The sequence below is a fragment of the Paroedura picta genome, chromosome 14 (assembly GCF_049243985.1).
Source record: "Paroedura picta isolate Pp20150507F chromosome 14, Ppicta_v3.0, whole genome shotgun sequence".
Lineage (NCBI taxonomy): Eukaryota > Metazoa > Chordata > Lepidosauria > Squamata > Gekkonidae > Paroedura > Paroedura picta.
The window spans coordinates 37,599,050-37,620,472 of NC_135382.1; the positions used below are offsets into that span (position 1 = coordinate 37,599,050).

The 21,423-nt window shown below is 49.5% G+C and overlaps 1 protein-coding gene and 1 long non-coding RNA gene across 3 annotated transcripts in view; one reads left to right on the forward strand and one right to left on the reverse strand.

Annotated features, from left to right (window-relative positions):
- Positions 1-492: 492 nt before the first annotated feature.
- LOC143823398 (uncharacterized) lies at positions 493-7,944 on the reverse strand. The gene is made up of 3 exons (XR_013226474.1): positions 7,901-7,944; positions 3,517-3,764; positions 493-691 (listed from the first exon to the last, which is right to left on the reverse strand). It is a non-coding gene; the product is annotated as an uncharacterized LOC143823398 (long non-coding RNA).
- Positions 7,945-9,665: 1,721 nt separating this feature from the next.
- The window catches only part of CDH13 (cadherin 13), a 416,230-nt gene continuing 404,472 nt past the window's right edge, over positions 9,666-21,423 (forward strand). The window contains exons 1-2 of one of the 2 annotated variants that reach the window (XM_077310005.1): positions 9,666-9,797; positions 11,204-11,330. In XM_077310005.1, the coding sequence (XP_077166120.1) occupies positions 11,250-11,330 (81 nt within the window). In that variant the 5' untranslated portion in view covers positions 9,666-9,797; positions 11,204-11,249. Of the gene's footprint in view, positions 9,798-11,113; positions 11,331-21,423 lie in introns of those variants that run through there. The other variant, XM_077310003.1, reaches the window with a different exon arrangement.

The following is a 21,423-nucleotide window of genomic DNA, read 5'->3' on the forward strand; positions in this document are numbered from 1 at the left end:
AGTTCTCTCTTCTTTCCGCTTTCTGCACATAGTTTTCTCTTCTTAACAAAACGATCTTGATTCTTTTAAGCAGCCTGGGCCTAATCTGCACACATAGGATAATGCACTTTCAATGTGCTTTGGCAGCTAGATTTTCCTGTGCAGAACAGGAAAATTACTTCTAAAGTGCATTTAAAGTGCACTATCTATTGTGTGCAGAATAGGTCCTGGTGTTTCACTCCTCCCTCGCATATCGAAATCCTGCCAACAAAGTGCATGACAGTAGTCGAGTTTGGAAGTTACCATGGCACGGATCCAGGTGACCAGATCAGGTCTCAAGGTAGGAGTCCATCTTCCAGGCTGAACTAGAACATATTGGGCACATGTCGGATGATGCACGTTCAATGCACTGTAGAAGCACTCTTTGGCCCAGGAAAATCCACTTGCAAAAGCCCACCGAAAGCGCATGATTCAAAAGTTGGGATTCCTATTTTATTTTATTAGCAACGGCATTAACATGCTTCTCCGGCAGTAATGATCGCTCTTAACCGAATCAGCCAGGGCCAACCGAATCCCATCAGAAATGGAAACGCAGCATCCTCCAAGGCCTCAGGCTCTCCGATCAGCCATCATTCTGTCTCGTCGTGGTTCCGTTTCAATTTGCTCCCTCTCTGTCCTTCCACCACAGCTGCCAGGCGGCGGCTCGAGACCTCTAACACATCGCCAGGGGGAGATGGAGGGAGAGAGAGAGAGAAAGAAGGACAGAGGTGAGCATCATCTGCAATTTGATGACATCCAGTTCCAAAGCTACAAACCGTCTCGTATAAAGGTTTTGCAGAGAAGCTGAAGAACGTGGGCGGGGGTGGGGGGTGGGGTAGATCCAGGTGGGTCACTGAGCTGGTTTGAAGGAGTGGAACAAAGTTTGAGTCCAGGGGCACCTTTAAGACCAGCCAAGTTCCATTTGGAGTAGAAGCTTTCATGTGCGCAGGCACACTTATGGGTTTGCAACCTTGTGGGACCTCAAAGGACTACTCCCACACTGAAGAGAATTGGTCTCCCACGGTAACCTTTGGAGTCCAAACCACAAAGAATTATTTCAACCAGCCCAAGGCGCATTCCTTAATGCCTGCTTCTCCCCTGCCAAAGACTCAACAGGGCAGCATGGTTCATTGTATCAAATAGATCCAGTGGGAACGGCTAAGAAGCATGGCCCCTGCCCGTATTCAGATGGTTAGATGGTTGTTCAAAGCAACAATCCACCTGCAGTCTTTGCCTCCCCCCCCTTTCTCCAATGGTGGATAGATGCAAGCAATAGAAATATATATCGCTAATTCACTGCCCTGTATAATGCTAGCCCCCAGTGCATGGCTCTGAACTTCTGAAGGCATTTGGTGACATTCTTGTTTTCTTCCTGCACCCTTTTATCTGCACCCTGTCTGCACAGTAATTTAGGAGCTGCTTCATTAGGTCTTTGATCAGAACCACAATGTTCTCTCCCCATCTGTTCTTCTAATGCATCTGATTTGGGAACGGCAGAACCTCAGAGGATAAAACAGGACCAAGTCTCAGCTGTAAATGTATCTGAGCAGCCCACATAAGGGACTAATTCGAATGTTGCAAAGGTGTGGAGCGGGCAGGGGGCTCATGGGAATTGTAGTCCATGGACATCTGGAGAGCCACAGTTTGGCCACCCCTGCTGTAGAGGAACACAGGGAGGTAGGGCTGCCAACTTCCAGGCAGGGCCTGGAGGTCACCTGGAATTGAAAGTGATCTTGGAGATCAGCATCCCCTGAAGTTGTGGAGAGGGGACTGTGCAGTATCACATCCCTGCTGATGTCCCTGATGTCCCTGGAGATCTGGGGTGTGAAGCCTGCGATCAGGATCCAAGTGGGGTATGAAGTCGTAGAGTCTGACCTTCTACAGAGGGACTGATCCCTGGGGTTAGATCAGTTATAATTCCAGGGGGACCTTCAGGCCTCACCCGGAGGTTGGCATCAGCATACAATGTATGTATAAATGCCGTCTCCGGCGTATATCGAAACCACACCCCCTGCTGCACAAACAGCAATGCAAACACATCTACAAACCAAAAAAAACCAGACCCGAAAACCGCTGCTGAAATTTTATCCCTCCATCTGTCAGTCTGTCTGGAACATTTCATTCCTCCCTTTCTCAATCTCAAAAGCAGAACCACGGAAGGGGAAACAGAGTCATCCTTGAGTGCAGGGAAGGGGTTAATTGCTGCAACACCATTTCTGTTCGTTTGTTTAGTGTGAAACGTGCTCTATTACCTCGGAGCCCTTGGGTCCCTGCTTGGCCAGAAAGCTCAGCTGTTCTTGTTTGGCCACCCTTCTGCTGCTGGAAATCCCAGTTTGCAGCAGAGCTCATCTGGAAAACTCAGCTTTTAGAGTTCTGCCGGACTGCCTGGAGCTCTGCAGATCCCCTGAGGGGCTTGGGGCTAAGGTTTTACCCTTGCTGGGTAGATATCTCAGCATCCGGGGCTCCTGGTGGGCTCTGCCTTTTGTGCAGCTGACAGGAGAAAGATTCTCATCCGACCTCTCTGATGACTCCCCTCCACTTTAAAGTCATGGTTCACTGCCTGATATTGGGTTGCCAACTCTAGCTGGGGAAATACCTGGAGATTTTAAGGGTGGAGCCAGGAGTGGGTGGGATTAGGGGTGGGGAGGGAGATCAGTAGAGCATAATTGTATGGAGTTCACCCTCCAAAGCAGCCCTTTCCCCCAGGGGAACTGGTCTCTTTAGTCTGGAGAGGAGCTGCAATTCCAGGGGATCCCCAGACTGGGCTGGGAAATACCTGGATACTTTGGGGAGGAGCCAGGAGTGGGCAAGATTTGGGGCAGAAAACACCTCTGTGAAGGAGAGATGAATGAACTTTCTGTATTTCCTTTCTTCTTTCAAGATTCCACTTTCCACCATAGAATCACAGAATCATGGAGATGGAAGGGACCTCCAGGGTCATCTAGTCCAACCCCTGATCAATGCAGAAACTCACAACTACATATTTATGCACAGTCCATAAGGCTCGCGTAGCATTGTGAGAGCCAGTGTGGCATAGATTAGGACCTGGACAGCACTGGGTTAAAAAAATCCCCACTCCCTCACAGAAGCTAGCTGGATGGTCTTGAGTCTGTTGCGTTTCTTGAGTCCAGCCTCTCTTGCAACCTATTGTCGTCCCTTCTCTCCTCAACACAACCCTGCCAGGTAGGTAAGGCCAAGAGAATGTAATTCATCCCATGAGCTCCCATAGCATGACTGGGGATTCGAACATGGGTCTTCTAGATCCTGGCTTCCATCTTGCGATTGAGAATTTGAACCTAGGTCTCCCAGACTTTTGGATCTGGGGGTCCCAAATTCAAATTCCCAGTCTTAACCTCTGCGTCACAGTGGTTCTCGGTCTCAGTGCTTTAAAGAGAGGGTGTCCTTTCCTGAAAACAGCATTACCCGATCAATTATTCCACTCGAGAGAAAGCGGATATGAGAAGCCGGGTGAGTTTGACATTCGAGGCTGTTACTCACCAGGACCGGAGCCCGGCTCATTATCAGAACCATCCCCAAATGTCCAGGGGCGACTCCTCTGAGCCCGGGGAAAACGAAGTGATTTTTGGTGCTCCCGAGACGACTCAATGGTTTGTACATGACGACTCCGGCAAAGATTCCCCAGGGTGGAATTAAGTCTCTTTGCATGTCATTCCAGGGTAATTGAATTTTCTCCTTAGAGCCAGACCAAAGATAGGTCTCAGCATTCCGTGAGGAAAGATAGTTTTCTATAATTACAACAGGGGAGACAAAAGTGAACAGTTGCTCATTTTTTAAAATATATATGTATATATGAGATCTGTCGGAAGCGATACATAACACAGAACCAAGCTCTGTGCTTGGACTTCTCTTCCTCAGAAGCATCACTTCTTGCGCCTGCAAAGAGGCAGCAGATAGGCCTGCCAACCTCCAGGGGAGGCCGGGAGAAAACCTAGAAGAAACCTTGAAGGCCATTCCCGGCCTGGGCCCCACGTACCCGAGGGACCGCCTGGCTGAGTATCCCCCCCCCCCGGTTGAGCTTGCTGGTTTGCCAGCTCAAACCAGTTGGTGATCCCTGGCCCTAGAGACATATGTTTGCTCCTCCTCTTTTGGCCAGCTGGCTTTTGCACTTATAGCACAGATATGCCATACATGTATACACGGGAACAGGGTGAAAGGTGCAAGGCAGAGAAGCTTTGGAGCCAAGACTCGATGTGCCCTGCAAGAGGAGAAGAAGAAGAAGAAGAAGAAGAAGAAGAAGAAGAAGAAGAAGAAGAAGAAGAAGAAGAAGAAGAAGAAGAAGAAGAAGAAGAAGAAGAAGAAGAAGAAGAAGAAGAAGAAGAAGAGTTGGTTCTTATATGCCGCTTTTCCCTACCCGAAGGAGGCTCAAAGCAGCTTACATTCGCCTTCCCTTTCCTCTCCCCACAACAGACACCCTGTGAGGGAGGTGAGATTGAGAGAGCCCTGAGATTACTGAAGAAAAAGAAGAAGAAGAAGAAGAAGAAGAAGAAGAAGAAGAAGAAGAAGAAGAAGAAGAAGAAGAAGAAGAAGAAGAAGAAGAAGAGTTGGTTCTTATATGCCGCTTTTCCCTACCTGAAGGAGGCTCAAAGCAGCTTACAGTCGCCTTCCCATTCCTCTCCAATGGTGAGAGATGATCTCGCCATCGCTTCAGAGGGGGGGGGAAAGCAAAATACAAAGCTGTAGACAGGAAGGTTCTTATTGTTTTCCGTTGAATGAAAGAATGAAGTGATGAATAGCAGGATTGCGAACGCCCGAAGAGCCAGGCCCTACTCTACAAATCTAATGCGCCGCAACATTAGCAGGGGGAAAAATGGAACCCGTCCAGGAGCTTAGGTGAACCTCTGTAGTGGCCATCCATTCCTGAAGGATCATTTTAATGGCTAAGGTTAATGGTATATCTAATAAGTTTTCACCACAAAAACACCTCCTTGCCTGGTGAAAATCTGTACACTTGGCTGCTCTGAAATTATTACTGGCATGCTTGAAACTCGCTACTTGGGGAGAAATGTCAATAATGGGCTCTCAAAATAACTGACGGGAGAGCTTCTGAAACAGGGCTTTGGACTTAGACACCGGCGACGGACACGGAGAGCTACTTATTGCTCTGAGCAAGGGCTCAATTTGATGTACGGGGCGTTTCTCTTTTTTCCTTTGTTAATTTCTAGGGGTTGAGGGGACTTATGAAGCAGGCAAACAGGAGTTCTTATGATAAAATTGAAAGATATATACGCACACACATAATTTATTAGGCCAGGTGAGGGTGGGAGCAGGCGGAGACATTTCACAGAATATCAGACGCTATAATTATTATTATTATTATTCGGTTTTGAAGAACTGCTTCCTGCTGTTCAGATTCAGCACTGTTGTTCCTTTAAAAAAAATGGAGAGCATTCCAAACAGGGGGTGGGGGGTGGTAGAGATCACATCTGGAGGAGCCTTGGAAGTGAGGGGTGGGTTCCCTGCCCCTCGCAACATCTGAAGGGTAGATGGGGTGCCTAGGCAACCAGCAGGAGGGCGGTGGAGGGGGCAACATCTGGGGAGAAATTTAAACAAATAAGTACTTAAGGGCAGGGGTAGTCAACCTGTGGTCCTCCAGATGTTCATGAACTACAATTCCCATGAGCCCCTGCCCACATCTTGTAGATGCCTAGGGAAGGTGGGGAGCTCCCCCTCACTGGCGGTCTTCAAGCTGCGGCTGGACAGAGACTTATCCTGGATGCTTGAGGCTGATCCTGCACTGAGCAGAGGGTGGGACTAGATGGCCTGCATGGCCCCTTCCCACTCTAGGATTCTATAATAATGCACACACAGATCTTGCATTTTCCCACCCATAGGAAGTTCTGTCCATATAATTTCTGGCATGTTCTAGAACTGTTCTAAACATAGTTTAAACCCATGACTGCGGGTCCTATCCTCTGCTGCCCACAGGAACCTTTCCCTGCCCTCCTCCAAGTGACAACCTTTCAGATACTTCAAGAGAGCCCTCCTGTCCCCTCTCCGCCTCCTCTTCTCCAGGCTGAACCTTCCCAAGTCCCTCAGCCTTTCCTCACAGGGTTTGGTCCCCAGGCCCTGGATCATCCTCATCGCTTTCCTTTTTGAAGTGAGGCTTCCAAAACTGTCCCCAGTACTCCTTAAACCTTGACTTTGTGGGGACTGGGGTTCTGAAATCCTGGTTGGGATATTCCTGGCAATTTGGGGGTGGAGCATGTAGAAGGTGGATTTGTGGGAGGGGAGGGCTTGCAGAGAGGATGTGCTTCTCTGGTGTCTTCCCCAATTGCCGTTTCCTCCAGGAAAACTGATCTCTGCCATCTGGACATCAGTTGTAATTTTATTTTTTGTATGTATTGGATTTTTACACCGCACGTCCCAGTAGCCCGGCTCTGGGCGGTGTACGGCACGTCATATAAATACACATTAGAAATTAAATTCGATTAAAGCATTTAAAATAACAATTAAAACGACAGCAATGATTAAAATAGCAGTAAAACGGCTTCTGGCTGTAAATTCAACATTAGCTGTCCGAAGTCCGGAATCTCCTGCCGTTCTCAGTCAAATCAGGAAGTTTCAGATCCCCAGGCTCAACCTGCAGGTTGGCAACCCCGGCACACGTTACTCTTATAGCTGTTTTGCCTACCAACCGAGAACGCAGTAACTTTCTTCCTAATCACAGAGAGTCTGAAAAACTGTTAGCGATAACTCCTTTCTTCTCTTTAGGTGTATACTTTTATTGGGTAAAGGCTTATTTTATGCCCTTAGTCTCCAGGACTTTTACGGAATGAGAAAACCCTGAAATGAGAAACAAATTGTTTAATTTGCTCCGCTCGCGATCCTTAATTTCTAGGTATAGGGGGAAAAATCTGATTGCTGCAGAAAGCATAATTAATCAGAAAAGCCTTAGAGGATACAGGATGGTGTTGCTGAATTAAGCATTCCCCCCCCACCCTTTTTTTTTTCCTCCGAGTATCCTGCCCTGTGAGTGACATTCTGTCGCAATTTCCAGTCTCCGGAAAGAGCGAGTCTCTCTTGCCTTGGGCTTCTCCCTTTGTGAAGGTTCTGTTTGTCACCTTGCACTTTGAAGTCTCTCCTGCTGAAGTCCTAGAATTGTGTTTACAGATTAGCGATGCTGCAGTAATCCACAAAGTTGGATTTCTGATGTTAGCTGTTGTTGTTCTGCCAGCACAGATAATAATCATGAGCCACACTGCTCCTTGGACTAGGGAGGGAAGCTAGGGTGGATGGATATTGGGGTCTGAGGGGAGGTGGCCCAGGGTGGTAAGAATTCTTGAATGGATATTTATACCCTGCTTTTTCTCTCCAAGGGGGATTGTATGCGATTTGCAACACCCTTCTACCCTCCTCCCGTTTTAGAATCACAATAGAATCCTAGAATCATAGAATCCTAGAGTTGGAAGGGGCCATACAGGCCATCTAGTCCAACCCCCTGCTCAACGCAGGATCAGCTCTAAGCATCCTAAAGCATCCAAGAAAAGTGTGTATCCAACCTTTGCTTGAAGACTTCCAGTGAGGGGGAGCTCACCACCTCCTTAGGCAGCCTATTCCACTGCTGAACTACTCTGACTGTGAAAATTTTTTTCCTGATATCTAGCCTATATCGTTGTACTTGAAGTTTATATAGCCACTGGTAGAACCAGTTAGATTTGGTTCCAGAACCACCTTAGAGAGCAAAAGGAGTTTCAGGGTACAAGCTCTTCTTGAGAGTCAAAGCTCCCCTCCTCAATTTGCAGAGTTTAAATATGCAAGGGAGGGATAGAGCATCGGCTGCTTAAAGAATAAATGGCTTCGTTGAGAAGAGAAAGAACTATATAAATAAGAGAGGACAGAGAGATAGTCCTTACTGACTCACTGTTGTTCAGAAGGGAATCAAGGAGGAAGTGTGCTCTGTTGGAATATACAAAATCTGCAGTGAGCATGATTAAGCAAAATATAAAGAGTGCCCTGCAGGGAGCATCAGAGATTTGTATTTAGGAAAGTGAGATGGTTTTCAAATGCGATTAGAGTTTTACCCAAAATTCAGAGTGTTGCCCCCAACATCTCTGATGTGCCGATGTCCCTCCCAGGTCACATAAGTATGCTGGAAATCTGGAAAGTGCATTTCCATCACTCACCAGCAATGCCAATGCACCAGGCAACCTTAGTCAGGTGAACAATTCTAAATTCCCTTTTAAAGAGGGGGGGAAACACAATAAGATTCCCAGCCTTTTCCTCCAGGGGACCTCATCTCTGTCCACTGGAGAGCCATATTAATTCTGGGAGATCTCCAGGTCCCACCTGAAGACTGGCAGCTGTCATTTCACGCAACAGGCGATGCAAATCTTCCCTGTCTCTTTACAAATCTGGTGACAGAAAACCACAGGCACTTGAGCTGGGGATTCTTCTTCTCTGATGCAGTCTGCAGCTGTCCCGGTCTTTCACGCCTACATGCACAAGCGAAGCAGGAATAAAATGGAGGAAGGGAGAGTCATTGGCATGCCGCATTTGGGATTCCAGGGTGGTAGAGAGAGGCCCTGCTGGTGTTACAAACCTTTACCAGTTTCACAGGGCCTGCAAGACAAAGTTGTTCCACCAAGTTTATGGTCAAGGCCCTGAGAGACCATCGGGTGTGCTAGCCTCACGGCTGGAATCTGAGATGATAAACTGTTTCATGATTATTATTATTTTTAGCTTTATTAGCTTGTAGAATAATTATGATGTCACACGCCCTGAGCGACACAGGGAGGGTGGGTTATACAAATAAACACTGATTTGTTCAACTTTTGGACTGGGCCCTGGAGCTGTTTCTTTAAGAGCAGCCTAGTTGGTGGCTAATTAGCATCACCTCTTTCACCTGCACCCTGACGAGCTTCACCTGCTGGGAACTCTGTTAAGCAGAGCTTAAGCAGGCAATGGTGGTGCAGGAGACTGGCTGCTTGGAGAATAAATAGCTTTATGGAAAATAGAAGCAACTTTGTAAAGAGAGAGGGGAGAAAGAGAGAGTCCTAACTGCCTAACAGATTAACTTTGTTCTGGGAGTAAGCAGGGAGGAAGGGGGCTCAAAGCAGCAGGAAGGCTCCAATGGAGCCAATTGGGTCACAGGGGGAGATAATCTGAAATATATCAGGCCTATTCTTGATCTAAATATGCTAATCTCTCCCCCATAGCCGCCTGTAGGATATTCTTCAAATCCTTTTGAATCACAGGCTCTACAGCTTTTGCATATTCTGGCATCCTGAAGATGAAGAAGCCAATGCAGGCTGTCTCCTGAAGCAAATCCAGGGCAGAGAAAAGGAAGGGGTTCGCCCTGTGAAGGAAGGAGGCAAAATGGATCCAGCTGCCCTCCCATGTAGCTTGCAGGTGGGGGTGGGTTGGCTCTTCCTCTCTGCTGCTTGGTCCTCGAGAAATGTCTTTTTGCATCCAAGAGCTTACTTGGGAGTAAGTTAAGGGAGCTGAGATAGTGGTGGAACAGGACAGACACTATTGAAAAAGAAGAAGAGAAAGACAGTCCTCTCTCCCCTGTGAGGTAGGTGGGGCTGAGAGAGCTCTGAGAAAACTGCTCCGCAAGAACACCTCTAACAGGACTGTGACTAGCCCAAGGTCCATCCAACTGGCTGCAGGTGGAGGAGGAGAGGGGAATCAAACCCAGCTGGCCGTAATTAGAGTCCAGATTAGAAGGCACCGCTCTTAACCATGACACCAAGTTGGCTTTTATTGAACAGCCAAGGAGGGATTCTGGAGTTTACCTCTACCCACTTTTCTACTCTAAGGTAAATTTTCCCTTTAATTTTTTTTTAATGTAGTTTCTTTCTTTTTAATGTAGTTCCTTTCCTGAGCTAGACTTGTAGTATGGTCCCCGTGTGGGGCAGGGAGGATGTTGGACTGGATGGGCCCTTGTTCTGATCCAGCAGTGCTCTTCTTGGGTTTTGTATTATTAGCAGGTATGTCAAAAGCCAGCTGTTTCTCTAACAGTTTTGTAATGAAATTATCTCAAGGAATGAAAATGCAATGAAAAGATCTTGAGGTTGGAGAGGCCTTACAGTGCAGTCCTACCCATCTAAACCCATCAACTTTGTTTAGGGTTGTTCTGTCAACCTCAGGTGTTTGGAGCTGGTCACCTGTAGCTAGGCTCCCCTAAGCACTTTGTACCTCCTCAAGGGCTCTCTTTTTCTCTCTTTTCCTTTCCACCACAAGTCCAAAAGCAAAATTAGACAACAGCAACTGGCTCAGAATACGTTTGCCTCCTCCTTGTCACCGTTTCCTTGTCTCCAGCCCCTGGCTACTGTATGCAAATAAAAATAGCCTACCTTATCAGATTGTTGTAGACTCAACCCTACTTGAGTGCAGGGCCCTTAAAAAAAAACCTCACCAGCGCTAAGCATGGTGATGAATATTACAGGAAATGGCATCTCCCCCCAGGGAAGAAAAGTTTTGTTTGGGGGGTTTTTGCAGTCAAAGGACACGGACTTTTCCAGCACTTCCTTTGCAGATTTGCGCTCGCTGAGCCTGAAAGCCAAAGTCCCACCGTAAGCCGAGCAGTTAATAAAATCTATTGCCCTATGATGGATTTTTTTGTCAAGCAAAATTGATCTGTCCTCTTGGTGATTTGCGAGACGGAGCGGAAAACAGAAAATGCAATCAGGGTATTTTCTCTCCCACCCCCCCTGCCCCCTGCCCCTGAAAGAACTTCACTATGTCAGTCTCCCACGATTCCAAAGTATCTGGAGGCCAGTCCAGCCGTTCCCTTGACTGATTGAAAAGAAAACAGTCGTGATTAACATTTTAATAAAAAAAGGGCCTTTCTTTTTGGCCCCCTCGGTCTTTCCTCCAATGCCCTGCTGGTCCTTCTGGAGGGGGGAGAATAGCCCCCACCCTCCACCCCCCCTTGGAACCCACAAAGCCTGATTTCTCAAGCCATTAGCCGAGCGCCACCAATGCGAAGAGCTTTCGCAAGGTGCCGTGCTATGCGCGGGGTGCGCGCCCAATATTGTATGATGCAAAAAATGAGGATGATTTGTGAAGAAATTATCCTTGTAAAGCTATTGGCTCCGGTCATCAGCCCCTACCCAATGCTTTGGCGATGCTGCTGCTGCTGATCTATTTGGGAAGTTGGCTAGCTCTGGAGGCAGTCCTGTGCTCGCTCGCTCTCTCTCTCACGCTCTCCCTCTCTTCTCAGAGGCTGCTCCACAGCGAAAATATGCTCAGTGCAGCCGAGTGCATGAATGAAAAAGCCGCTGGTCTCTTCTAGGCTGAGCAACATGCCGCGCCACGCTCAACTTGCCCTCTCCTTCCTCCTGTCCCAGGTAAGGCACGCCGGCTGGCCTCCTGGGGGGGAGATGGGGGTGATGGGGAGCTTGGTCTATGTATCTCTCTCTGTGTGTGTGTGTTGGGGGGGGGGGCGCATCTGGCGGTTTGCAAGGGTCTGGCTCCCTCCCCGAGAGCAGGGCTGGCTGGCTGGCACGGCTGGTCTTCTTCTCCGGCGGTGGGGAAAGAGAATCGCCGCTTGGAGGAGAAGGACGAGGCAGGAGGCATGCTCCGGTGCTTCCGAGCGGCGAGGACTGAGCTGCCCAAACCGTGCCCGGGGGTGTGCATGCCAATGGGCTTTCCCCTACACCCGGAGGAGAGGAGGGATCCCTCGGGGGGGGGGGGGGAGAGTCCGGGGAGACGGTTCCAGCATCGCAACTTTCCTGGATCGGTGGTCAGCAGAGCCTTTGGTTCTGGTCCAAGACCCATGACCTTCTCTAGGAGGCGGGCAGGCAGGGGGGAGGCTGGGGGTGCGTGGGGAGACAGACACGGCTAGATGGGCAGCCCCGGGCGAGAGGCGGTTGCCCAGGGGGGCTCGCTGGACCTCTGTCCTTTCGCCTCCTCCTTTGGAGGGGGGCTGGAATTGGGAATTGCCCGGGGGGGTGGGTGGGAGGGTAGGCTCGCTCCCCCTTCTCCTCCCTTCTGAATGGCGACAGATCTCCCCCTCCCCCGCCGGTGCTCTGCCAAAAAGGCAAGGGGGAGAGAGAGAGAGAGAGAGAGAAGACTCCCCCCCCCCCGGCCCCTCCAAAGCTGTCGCTGTCAATCCCAGCCCAGCGACGTGCCGGGCTCCAGCTTCCAGCTTCCAACTTCGGCGCCCGCTCTGGCTGCCCTGCCGGCCATTCCGGCCGCCCTTTGGGCGCTTGCGAGCGCGGCGGGGGTCGGGGGTCTCGGGCTCCTTGGCTGGGGGGGGACCCCCTTGCAGCTCCTTCCCCCCTGCCTGGCCGCGCTGCTCCCTCGCCCCTTTTCTAGCCGCCTGGCGCTGGCGGGGCTGGACGGGAGTCCCCGGTGGGACCCGGGCGTCGAGCCCTCGCCCTACGGGAGCGTGGTTTGGGTGTGCGCCTTGGGTCTCCAGAGAGTCAGGCTCCGGGGGTCTGCCCCATGCCAGGTGGGGAGCCCTTGCGTCTCTCCTCTGACCTGAGACCCATCTGTTGCCTCTTCTCCACGGGAGCCCGGTGTCTTGTGTGTGTGTGGGGGGCAGCACCCAAAGGATGAGGGAGACCCTATCACCTCCCTCCTGCCCCGGACAAGGCAGCTGGGACCCTCGGAAGCTTAAGCACCCCCGCCAAAAAAAACCGTGTTGGTCTCTACATGCTGCTCGACTGCAGGTGTACAGCAGCGCATGGACGTGTTCAGGGGCATTAAGGAGTTGAGTCCATCAAGAAGTTGGCTTCTTTCGGTTCGGGGTTTGGGCGCGACGCAAATCGGGATCCGCCGCTGGTTGTCTTTGCTGGTCTTGGCAGAGGTTGATGTGATCCCTGTGGCCGGTGGCCGGCTCCCGTGGGGGCCAGGCTGCACTGTCACCGTGTTGGAACGAGACATGCTTCTTGAACGGTGCTTGTAGTGTCCGAGGGGGCGAGGAAACCATGCGCCGTCCGGCTGGGATGTTGTACGAATGGCTTGGAAGAGCCCAGTGAATAGGGGACCCAACCCATGCTGTAGATACATGTGTATGTGGAAACCATGGAGCAAAGGTGTACGCTATGGTGGGGAGATAGTTCTTGTGGCTGCCTATTGCTAGCACATGCCAACACTGGTGCTCCTATTGTCATCACAAGTGTATTTTTTTAAATAGAAATGGAGGGTGTACAGGATATGCCTTATTCGAAGCATGTAGCTTGACTCACTTACTTGATCTGCCCAGATTGTAGTCACCCGTGGCAGGATACATCTGAAGATCTCTACTCATATTGCTTTGGAGTACACTATGCAGATGCTTAATGTATCTTGTTGATCCTCAGCTGGGTTGAGTGTGAGGAACCACTTGGGAAGGCAGAAGGTGGTTGGTTCAGGGGAGAGCTGAGGCCCAGTGGCAGAGTATTCACTTTGCATGCAGGAGGTCCCGGGTTCAATCCCCGGCATCTCCAGTTAAAAGGACTCGGCCCTTCCAAGTACAGTGTAGTAGTGTACTTATGAGTTTAAACCACAACCGTAGTTGGATAACAAGCTCTTTGTGGAATTCTTAGGGGGTCTTTCATCTTGGTTGACCTCGCCAGGTTGCTATGAGGAAAAAGACATAAGAACATGAGAAGAGCCCTGCTGGATCAGACCAGTGGTCCTTGTAGTCCAGCCTCTTGTCACATATGATGGCCAACTAGTTCCTCTGGATGGTCAAGAACAAGACATAGAGGTCAACTTCTTCATGAGAACTTCAGAAGAGCCCTGCTGGATTAGACCGGTGGTCCATTTGTTCCAACATCCTGTTTCACACAGAGCCAACTAGTTCCTCTGGATGGCCAACAATAGGACACAGAGGCCATGAGGACATCATGAGAACATCAGAAGAGTCCTGCTGGATTGGGCCAGTCTAGTGGCCAGCCAGTTACTCTGGAGGATCAAGCAGTACCTTGAAAAGGGAGCATCTCAATGTCACCACTTTAAAAATGGCACAGGAGCTATTTCTTCTCTCGAGTTGGGAAGCTCAGTTAAAATGCTCAGGGACAGTTCCTTAGAGATGCAGCATTGGGCTTCCCTGTGCTGTATTTCATTGCATGCACATATTATGGTCCACTTCCCACACTGTCGGACAGGAGTGCCATAGGAGGACCTAACGCCATTCTCCCCTCCCCCCCTCCCAGTTTGTTTCCATGAAAATGTTGTCAACATCCACGGTAGCCCTGCCAACCTCCAGGTGAGGTCTGGAGATCTCCCAGAACTACAACTACGCTCCAGAAAAAAATGACTCCTTTAGCATTATCCCCTGCTGAGGTCCCTCCAATGCCCCTTCCATAGGCTCTACTCCCAATCTCCAGGAATTTCCCAGTCCAGAACTGGCAGTCCTAAACTCTGAGCATGTGCAAAGCACCTATCTCACCACTCACTACAAATCTCCCAATCTCCAGGAATTTCCCAGTCCAGAACTGGCAGCCCTAAACTCTGAGCATGTGCAAAGCACCTATCTCACCACTCACTACAAATCTCCACTCACCACTCACTACAAATCTCCACTCACCACTCACTACAAGTCTCCACTGCTCTGTTTAGCGGAGCTCTTTGCTCTGAACGGCAGCGTCTTCTCCAGCAGGGGCGTTCTGCATCCCCGTCACTGGATGCCCCCTTTAAGCAGTGGGGCCGGGGACTGAGCACGCATGCGGAAACATGTGCTGGGTCTCCCGAGCCACGGCCTCTCCCCTCCCGCGGCCAAGCATGTGACTCCGTGGCAGTCTCCAAGCCAAGAAGTCATTTCTTTTTGGAAATGAACAACTGTCTGATTGTGCTGGTGCCCTTAGATAAACTTCATTTTTTTTGTGTTTTGTCTGTGGCGGGAGGGCACGGAGCAAGGGGTGTTGGCGAGAATGTACTCAACAGCTGGCTGGTTGCTATTTGGGAGGCCGCTCGGATGGATTGTTGTGACTCAGCCTGGGAAAGCCTTTCAGGCTGCCAGAGCAATGCACGGCAGAGAGCGAGGTGAGCTTCTGGTGCAGTCGTCTGGCGTGGCTTTGGGGTTGTAACACTTCGGCCGTAGTGATGACTTCCTCCCCCTCCCCTCCCCTCCCCTCCCCTGGGAGAAGCGCCAGCTCATTCTGTGATCTCCTGAGAAGGGAAGCAGCAAACGTTGATCTTGATCAACTGGTGTGCAAGGCGTCGGAATCGGTTCTTGCAGAGCCAACTTTCGGAGAAGGGTATAATTGGGCTTGGAAATACTGACCACAGTTGTGGTCAGCGTGGGTGTCTGGGGAAGGACCATGATTCTTCTCCTGCTCAAGGCATTAACCAGCCCACAGTACAGCTTAACCCATGGAAACAACTTGAATTCTTAATGGACAACACTGCGTATAAGACTGTAAAACTGTACCTCGTTCCAGATGGTCAGAACATGAGAAGGGCCTTGCTGGGTCAGACCAGTGGGCCATCTAGTCCAGCGTCGTGTCTCATAGAGTGGCCAACCAGTTGTTTTGGGGACCGAACGATGGGGCATAGAGGCCGGGACCTTTTCCTGATAAGAACCTAAGATATCTGCTGGATGAGTCCAATGGTCCATCTAGGCCAGCTTCCTGTCTCACGTAGTGGCCAACCAGTTCCTCTGGAGGGCCAACAATACGGCATAGACACCATGGCCTTTCAGAAGAGCCTTTCTGGATCTACCCAGTGGTCCATCTGGGCCAGCTTCCTATCTTACATAGTAGCCAACCAGTTCCTCTGGAGGACCAACAGCAGGGCGGAGAGGCTGAAGACTTCTACTGATGTTGCCTCCTGGCCCGAGATTCAGAAACTGACTACCTCCAAGCATGGATGCTTCTTTTAACCACGAATCCTTGAATCTGTCCAACCCCTTAAAGCAATCCATGGCATTGCTCTTGATGCGACAAGCAATTAAAATGTGGGAATTTGCTCCCAGAGGATATAGTGACGGCCACAGGAAAAATCAGCTTTAAAGCGGGATCAGATAGATTTGTGGAGGATAAGATTTATCAATGGGTGCTGGCCAAGGTGGCTGAGGGGAATCTCCACCTTGTGAAACACTGACCCTCTGAATCCCAGAGCCAGGAGGCAACATCAGGGGAACACCTCAGCCTCTATACCAGGGGTGGTGAAACTGTGGCTCTCCAGATGTCCATGGGCTACAATTCCCAAGAGCCCCTGACAGCATAGCCAATTGGCAAGGGCTCATGGTAATTGGAGACCGTAGACATTAGGAGAGTCACTATTTCGGCACCCCTGCTCTATACCTTGTTGTTGGCCCTCCGGAAGATTTGGATAGCCGCTGTGTAAGACAGGACGCTGGACTAGATGGACCCCTGGTCTGACCCACCAGAGCTGTTATGTTTTTATGAAGGCCTCGGCCTCTCTACCCTGCTGTTGGCCCTACAGAGGAACTGACTGGCTACTGTATGAGCCAGGAGGCTGGATTAGATGAACTACCAGTCTGATCCAGGAGGGGTCCTCTTCCGATGTTCTTATGAAGGCCTCAGCCTCTATGCCTTGTTGCTGACCCTCCAAAGTCCCTCCAAACTGGCTGGCCACCATGTGAATCAGGACGCTGGACTCGTTGGACCCTTGGTCTGATCCAGCAGGGCACTTATGTTCTTACGCATGTCTACCTTGCCACAGGTGTGAAGCCCCCAAGTCAAGACGAAGCAGTCTTTTTTTCTTAGTGTAATGTGAAATGATGGGAAAGGTGATATGAATTGGAGATTGCTTTTTTAAAAACAACAACCGCAACATATTTATAGCGAATTCTATAGAAAGCAAACGCTCCACTTTCCCTCTTTCTCCAGAAGAGGGCGCCCTCCCTGCACAGCAGGAAAACCAGCCTGAGCATTCAAACATCACTTGGAAAGAAGGGATGAGGCTGAAAAGGGAATTTTATTGCTATAGAGAAGTGGTGTCAAAGCGACCAGGATGTTTGCATTCAGACCCTCAGTCTGGCTTCTTGTGTTTGGTGTTGACCTCACGTGAGGCTTGGTGTTCGTGGCGTCAGAGAGAGAGAGAGTTGTGCTGGAGGGAGCAACGACCGAAATGTCAAAACTGATTTGGAAATGTCCATTTGGGCTGTCTTTTTTTTAAAGGAATGAAAACAGGACTCTTGATAGCACCCATCAAAATGACAACTGTGACCAGGGTCTCTGTGAACAGGAGGCTCGCGATGATGCGCAATTATGTTAATTGCACATGAGGGACACCACGGAAATTCAGATCTGCCTTGTGATGGTTAGAACGTTTTGGGTGTTTTCTGAATGGGGGGATATGAAGGGCAATTATGCCTCTTGGGGGGGGGGGGATAGCAGATAATGATTCAGATCTGCATTACGAAATGGTGCGTGTAGTTTTGCTGAAAACTCTGTCCAGGCCATGCAGAGGCGGAAATATCGGAGGGAAGAAAGGGATAGAGCAGGGCTTTCTCAACCTGGGTTTCATGAATTACTTCTAATCTGGAGAGCCTGGTTTGATTCCCAGCTCCTCCTCCACATTCCGCCTGCTGGGTGACCTTGGGCTAGTCACAGCACTGATCAAGGTATTCTGACTGAGCAGGAATATCCGGGCTCTCTTAGCCTCACCTCCCTCACAGGGTGTCTGTTGTGGGGAGAGGAAAGGGAAGGCGATTGTAAGCTGCTTTGAGACTCCTTTGGGTAGAGAAAAGCGGCGTATAAGAACCAGCTCTCCTTCTTTGAGCATACTTCCTCTCTGTTTGCCTTCAGATGAAGAACAGTTAACCAGTTAGGATTCTCTCTCTCCCCTCTTTCATCACAATACACTGCAAGACTTCGGGCCCTATTTGGCGCAAAGCAGAAGTCCACCCAAGTTGACCCATAGAGTGGTTGGTGATGCTGCAATGGGAAGCGGGGGGGGGGTTGTATAAGGGAGGTCCATCAGATAATTGCTATACTCCAGCATTCAGTGTCGTGTTGGCCTCAACCAAAGGCTTGGCTGAAGAACTCTATTTTGCAGGCCCTGCGGAACTGCTGGAGTTCCATCAGGGCCCTGATCTCCTCTGGGAGCTTGTTCCACCAAGCCGGGGCCAAGGTTGAAAAGGCTCTGGCCCCAGTCAAGGCCAGGTGCACTTTTTGGGGAACAGGGATCACTAACCTGTTGGCATTGGTTGAGCGTGAAGCCCTTTGGGGGGTGCCCTCAGACAGGTGGTCCCTAAGACATGTTGGACCTGGACCATGTATAGCCTTAAAGGTTAATACCAGCACCTTAAACCTGATCTGGAATTCAGCTGGAAGCAAATGCAGCTGCCAGAGAATCAGTGTTCTTCATGATGTTTGAGTGAAGACCCAGGCCACCGAATTTTGACTTTTTCTTTTCTTCTCCTGTTGTGGCCAAAGGACAGTGGCCTCAGCTGAGTCATTTTAGGTTCTAGGGAGTCTTGTTTTGATCTAGAACCTACTTCTTTATCATTTTGGCAATCCGCAGGATTTGTACGGCTCTCCTCCAACACCACATTTCAAAGGAATAAATTTTCTTCCTGTCAGCTTTTTTGGGGGTCGTTTAAACGCAGTGGATTGTGGCATGGGCCTGTGCATATGAGAGAAAGTGAGCTAACTTTTTAGAAATATTTTTCAGAAGTCTCTAATCTAAAGTTTGACATACTTTGTCGACTGTAACTGGTTTTGCCTATTACCATATCAAACATTCTCCTGTACCCTATTAATTCTTTTGTTGGATGAAGGAAAACAGATTAAGGCGAAAAGAGGGCGGAGAGATGTTCGGCTTTTTCCGTCAGCCATTGTTAGGAGATGACTGATCTGTTTTGGGGGGTGACATTGTGAGGGTGTGTGTGTGTGTGTGAGCTTGAAACGTAATGGAGGAAGGGGGGGGGGGGCGAATCGGATCTGGAAACCTGTTGAGCAAATGGACAACCGCTCGAATTTTAGGGATATCAACATCTGACATATTTCACTGAAACGACTTATTTTTCCAGCTGTAACGTCTCCTATGCCAAACTGTAGAAAGGTCTATTCCTTATTCCAAAACAGGGGAGAACTTTTGCCCCCCTCTCTATCTATTTTGGAATTCCAGACTCGTCACACTACTGTCTACCTGAACCACAAACATTTGCTCATTTTAAAATATGTTTTTAAATATCTGGTCCTCCTAAAAATGCATTCATGACACCACCAATGGATAGATTTAGGATTACCATTTGCTCAGTTATGCTGGGTAAAGCCCTGCCCATACTGCCCCGTCCCTGCTGGGGCTTCAACAACAAGCGGAGGAGAAAATCCCTACAACTCTATGGTAAAGCCATAGTGTTCATGCCTTTCCTGGAACATTACAGTGTGGCTTCTAGGTGAGATGTGGAACTGTCACCACCACATGATTTGACACTTCCTTCTCCCATGCTCAAAGAGCCTCTTGTGGCGCAGAGTGGTAAGGCAGCAGTCATGCAGTCTGAAAGCTCTGCCCATGAGGCTGGGAGTTGGATCCCAGCAGCCGGCTCAGGGTTGACTCAGCCTTCCATCCATCTGAGGTCGGTAAAATGAGTACCCAGCTTGCTGGGGGTTAAACGGTAATGACTGGGGAAGGCACTGGCAAACCACCCCGTATTGAGTCTGCCAAGAAAATGCTAGAGGGCGTCACCCCAAGGGTCAGACATGACTCGGTGCTTGCACAGGGGATACCTTTACCTTTCCCATGCTCCTCCCCAGAACTCCAGGGTACCGAAGGCAGAGTCCTGGCCATCCATACATGTGCTCCAGGGGGGCTTGAGCTAGATCAATCATCTGTTGGTGAAAAAGGAAGGAGAAGTCTCCTTTGATCATCAAAAAGTTTTTGCTGGGGAACAAGGTCAAGTGGAAGAAGGGCTGCAGTTAGGAAGGAAACTGGGGGACGAAGGTGGTTGGACCCAACCCCTATGTTTGATGCCTGTCTCTACATTTGCCTCTGGAGAATGCAGTGTTAAAATCTTTGCCAGTTGCTAGGATTTATCACTCTTCAGAGAACCACTTCTTCCACAACATCAACAAACATATAAAGCCTCTCCTGAAATCAACAGGAGTTGAGTGTAGATTTCAAAGGGTTTGTCTGGTGGGATGGTGGGGGGGCGGGGAGTAGATGCATCTTGTCATCAAAGCGTGCACCAGGCGTGCAAACACATGCATGACGACTGAGGCATTATGATCTGTGGTCTGCCACTTTGCATGCCGGCAGGGTTCGTTTTGAAATTGTCAATAACAGATTGAAGGACACATAATGTTTTCCTGGCGTATCTTTAGCCCAAAAGAACAAACATTTCCTTGGCCTTTGAAACAGTACAAGATGGGCTACGGGAGAGCAAATGGCTGGGTACAGTCTTCAGGAACATGTAAATGGGGGGGATGCCTGGTTCAAAATGAACATTGGGATGCTGCAGGTAACTAATCTCCCATTTAGTGTGTGATGTAGGAGGGAGGGTCAAGAAAAGAAAGAGCCACAGCAGGCACTTAGTACGGAAAAACAATGGTGCAGAATAAGTTATTTTATAACTCAGCTTTTACACTACAAAATACATTCCCTTAAAAAAAGGCTTATTCAGGGGAAACTATGAATTGTTATAAACAGGTTGGCAATATGTTTTTTTTTTTTAGGTCTAGAAAAGTGTTTGTAAGTCCTTACCTCTGTTGGGTTTTTTTGCAAAGAGTTATCTCACATTCTGTCTTAAGGTTACAATAAGCTCTAGCAGTTCTGTACATTTTAAGACAGGGTTTTAAACTTTAAATAACAATACTTGTGTGATTTTTAACCATCCTTCCCCAATCCCCAATATAATAAAACCCCAAAGTATGTGGAGAACTCACTTCCTACCGGATTGGCTGTCTGTGAGGGTAGGCCCCCAATAGAGAGCGTCCACCCTCCCATGGATGGCCAATGGCAGATATGGTAGGTGAATTTCCTCCAGACCAAGCTGGATTTTGGAGATTTTTGGTGGGGGGACCAACTGGGCATGAAATTTGGGTCACTGTGGGTGGGCAGGTAGTTGTGAGTTCATGCACTGTGCAGGGGGTTGGACTAGATGACCCTTGAAGGGTTCCTTCTATGATTCTATGCCCCAACCACAGCCACCTCCTACTTCTTCCAGTCAGAAGACGAGCTGGCGCATTCTACTGACACACCTTTGAAAGGGAAGCTGGCCAGAGAGCGGGGTGGCAGGGAAGGAGGCAATAGCCATTGTGGTTGGCTGGCATTTCCCTTCCCGTCCCCCCTGGAGCTTGACAGCTGGATGCCGCGTTTGGACCAGGAGGCATTTCTGTCTTTGCAAAGCACGGCCGTAATTGATGAACTGATCCGGACTGGCGGGGGATGCTTTGAACTCCATAAATTGTGTCTCGTGCATACGGAGCATCTCATTAACCTACAAGGGACCAGCCCCGCATCCTGAATACAAACTTGCCCGGGGCTTGGAGCCTGTTGCCGCTGAGCGATGCTTTGCTGGGCGAGGACATCAGTTACCTG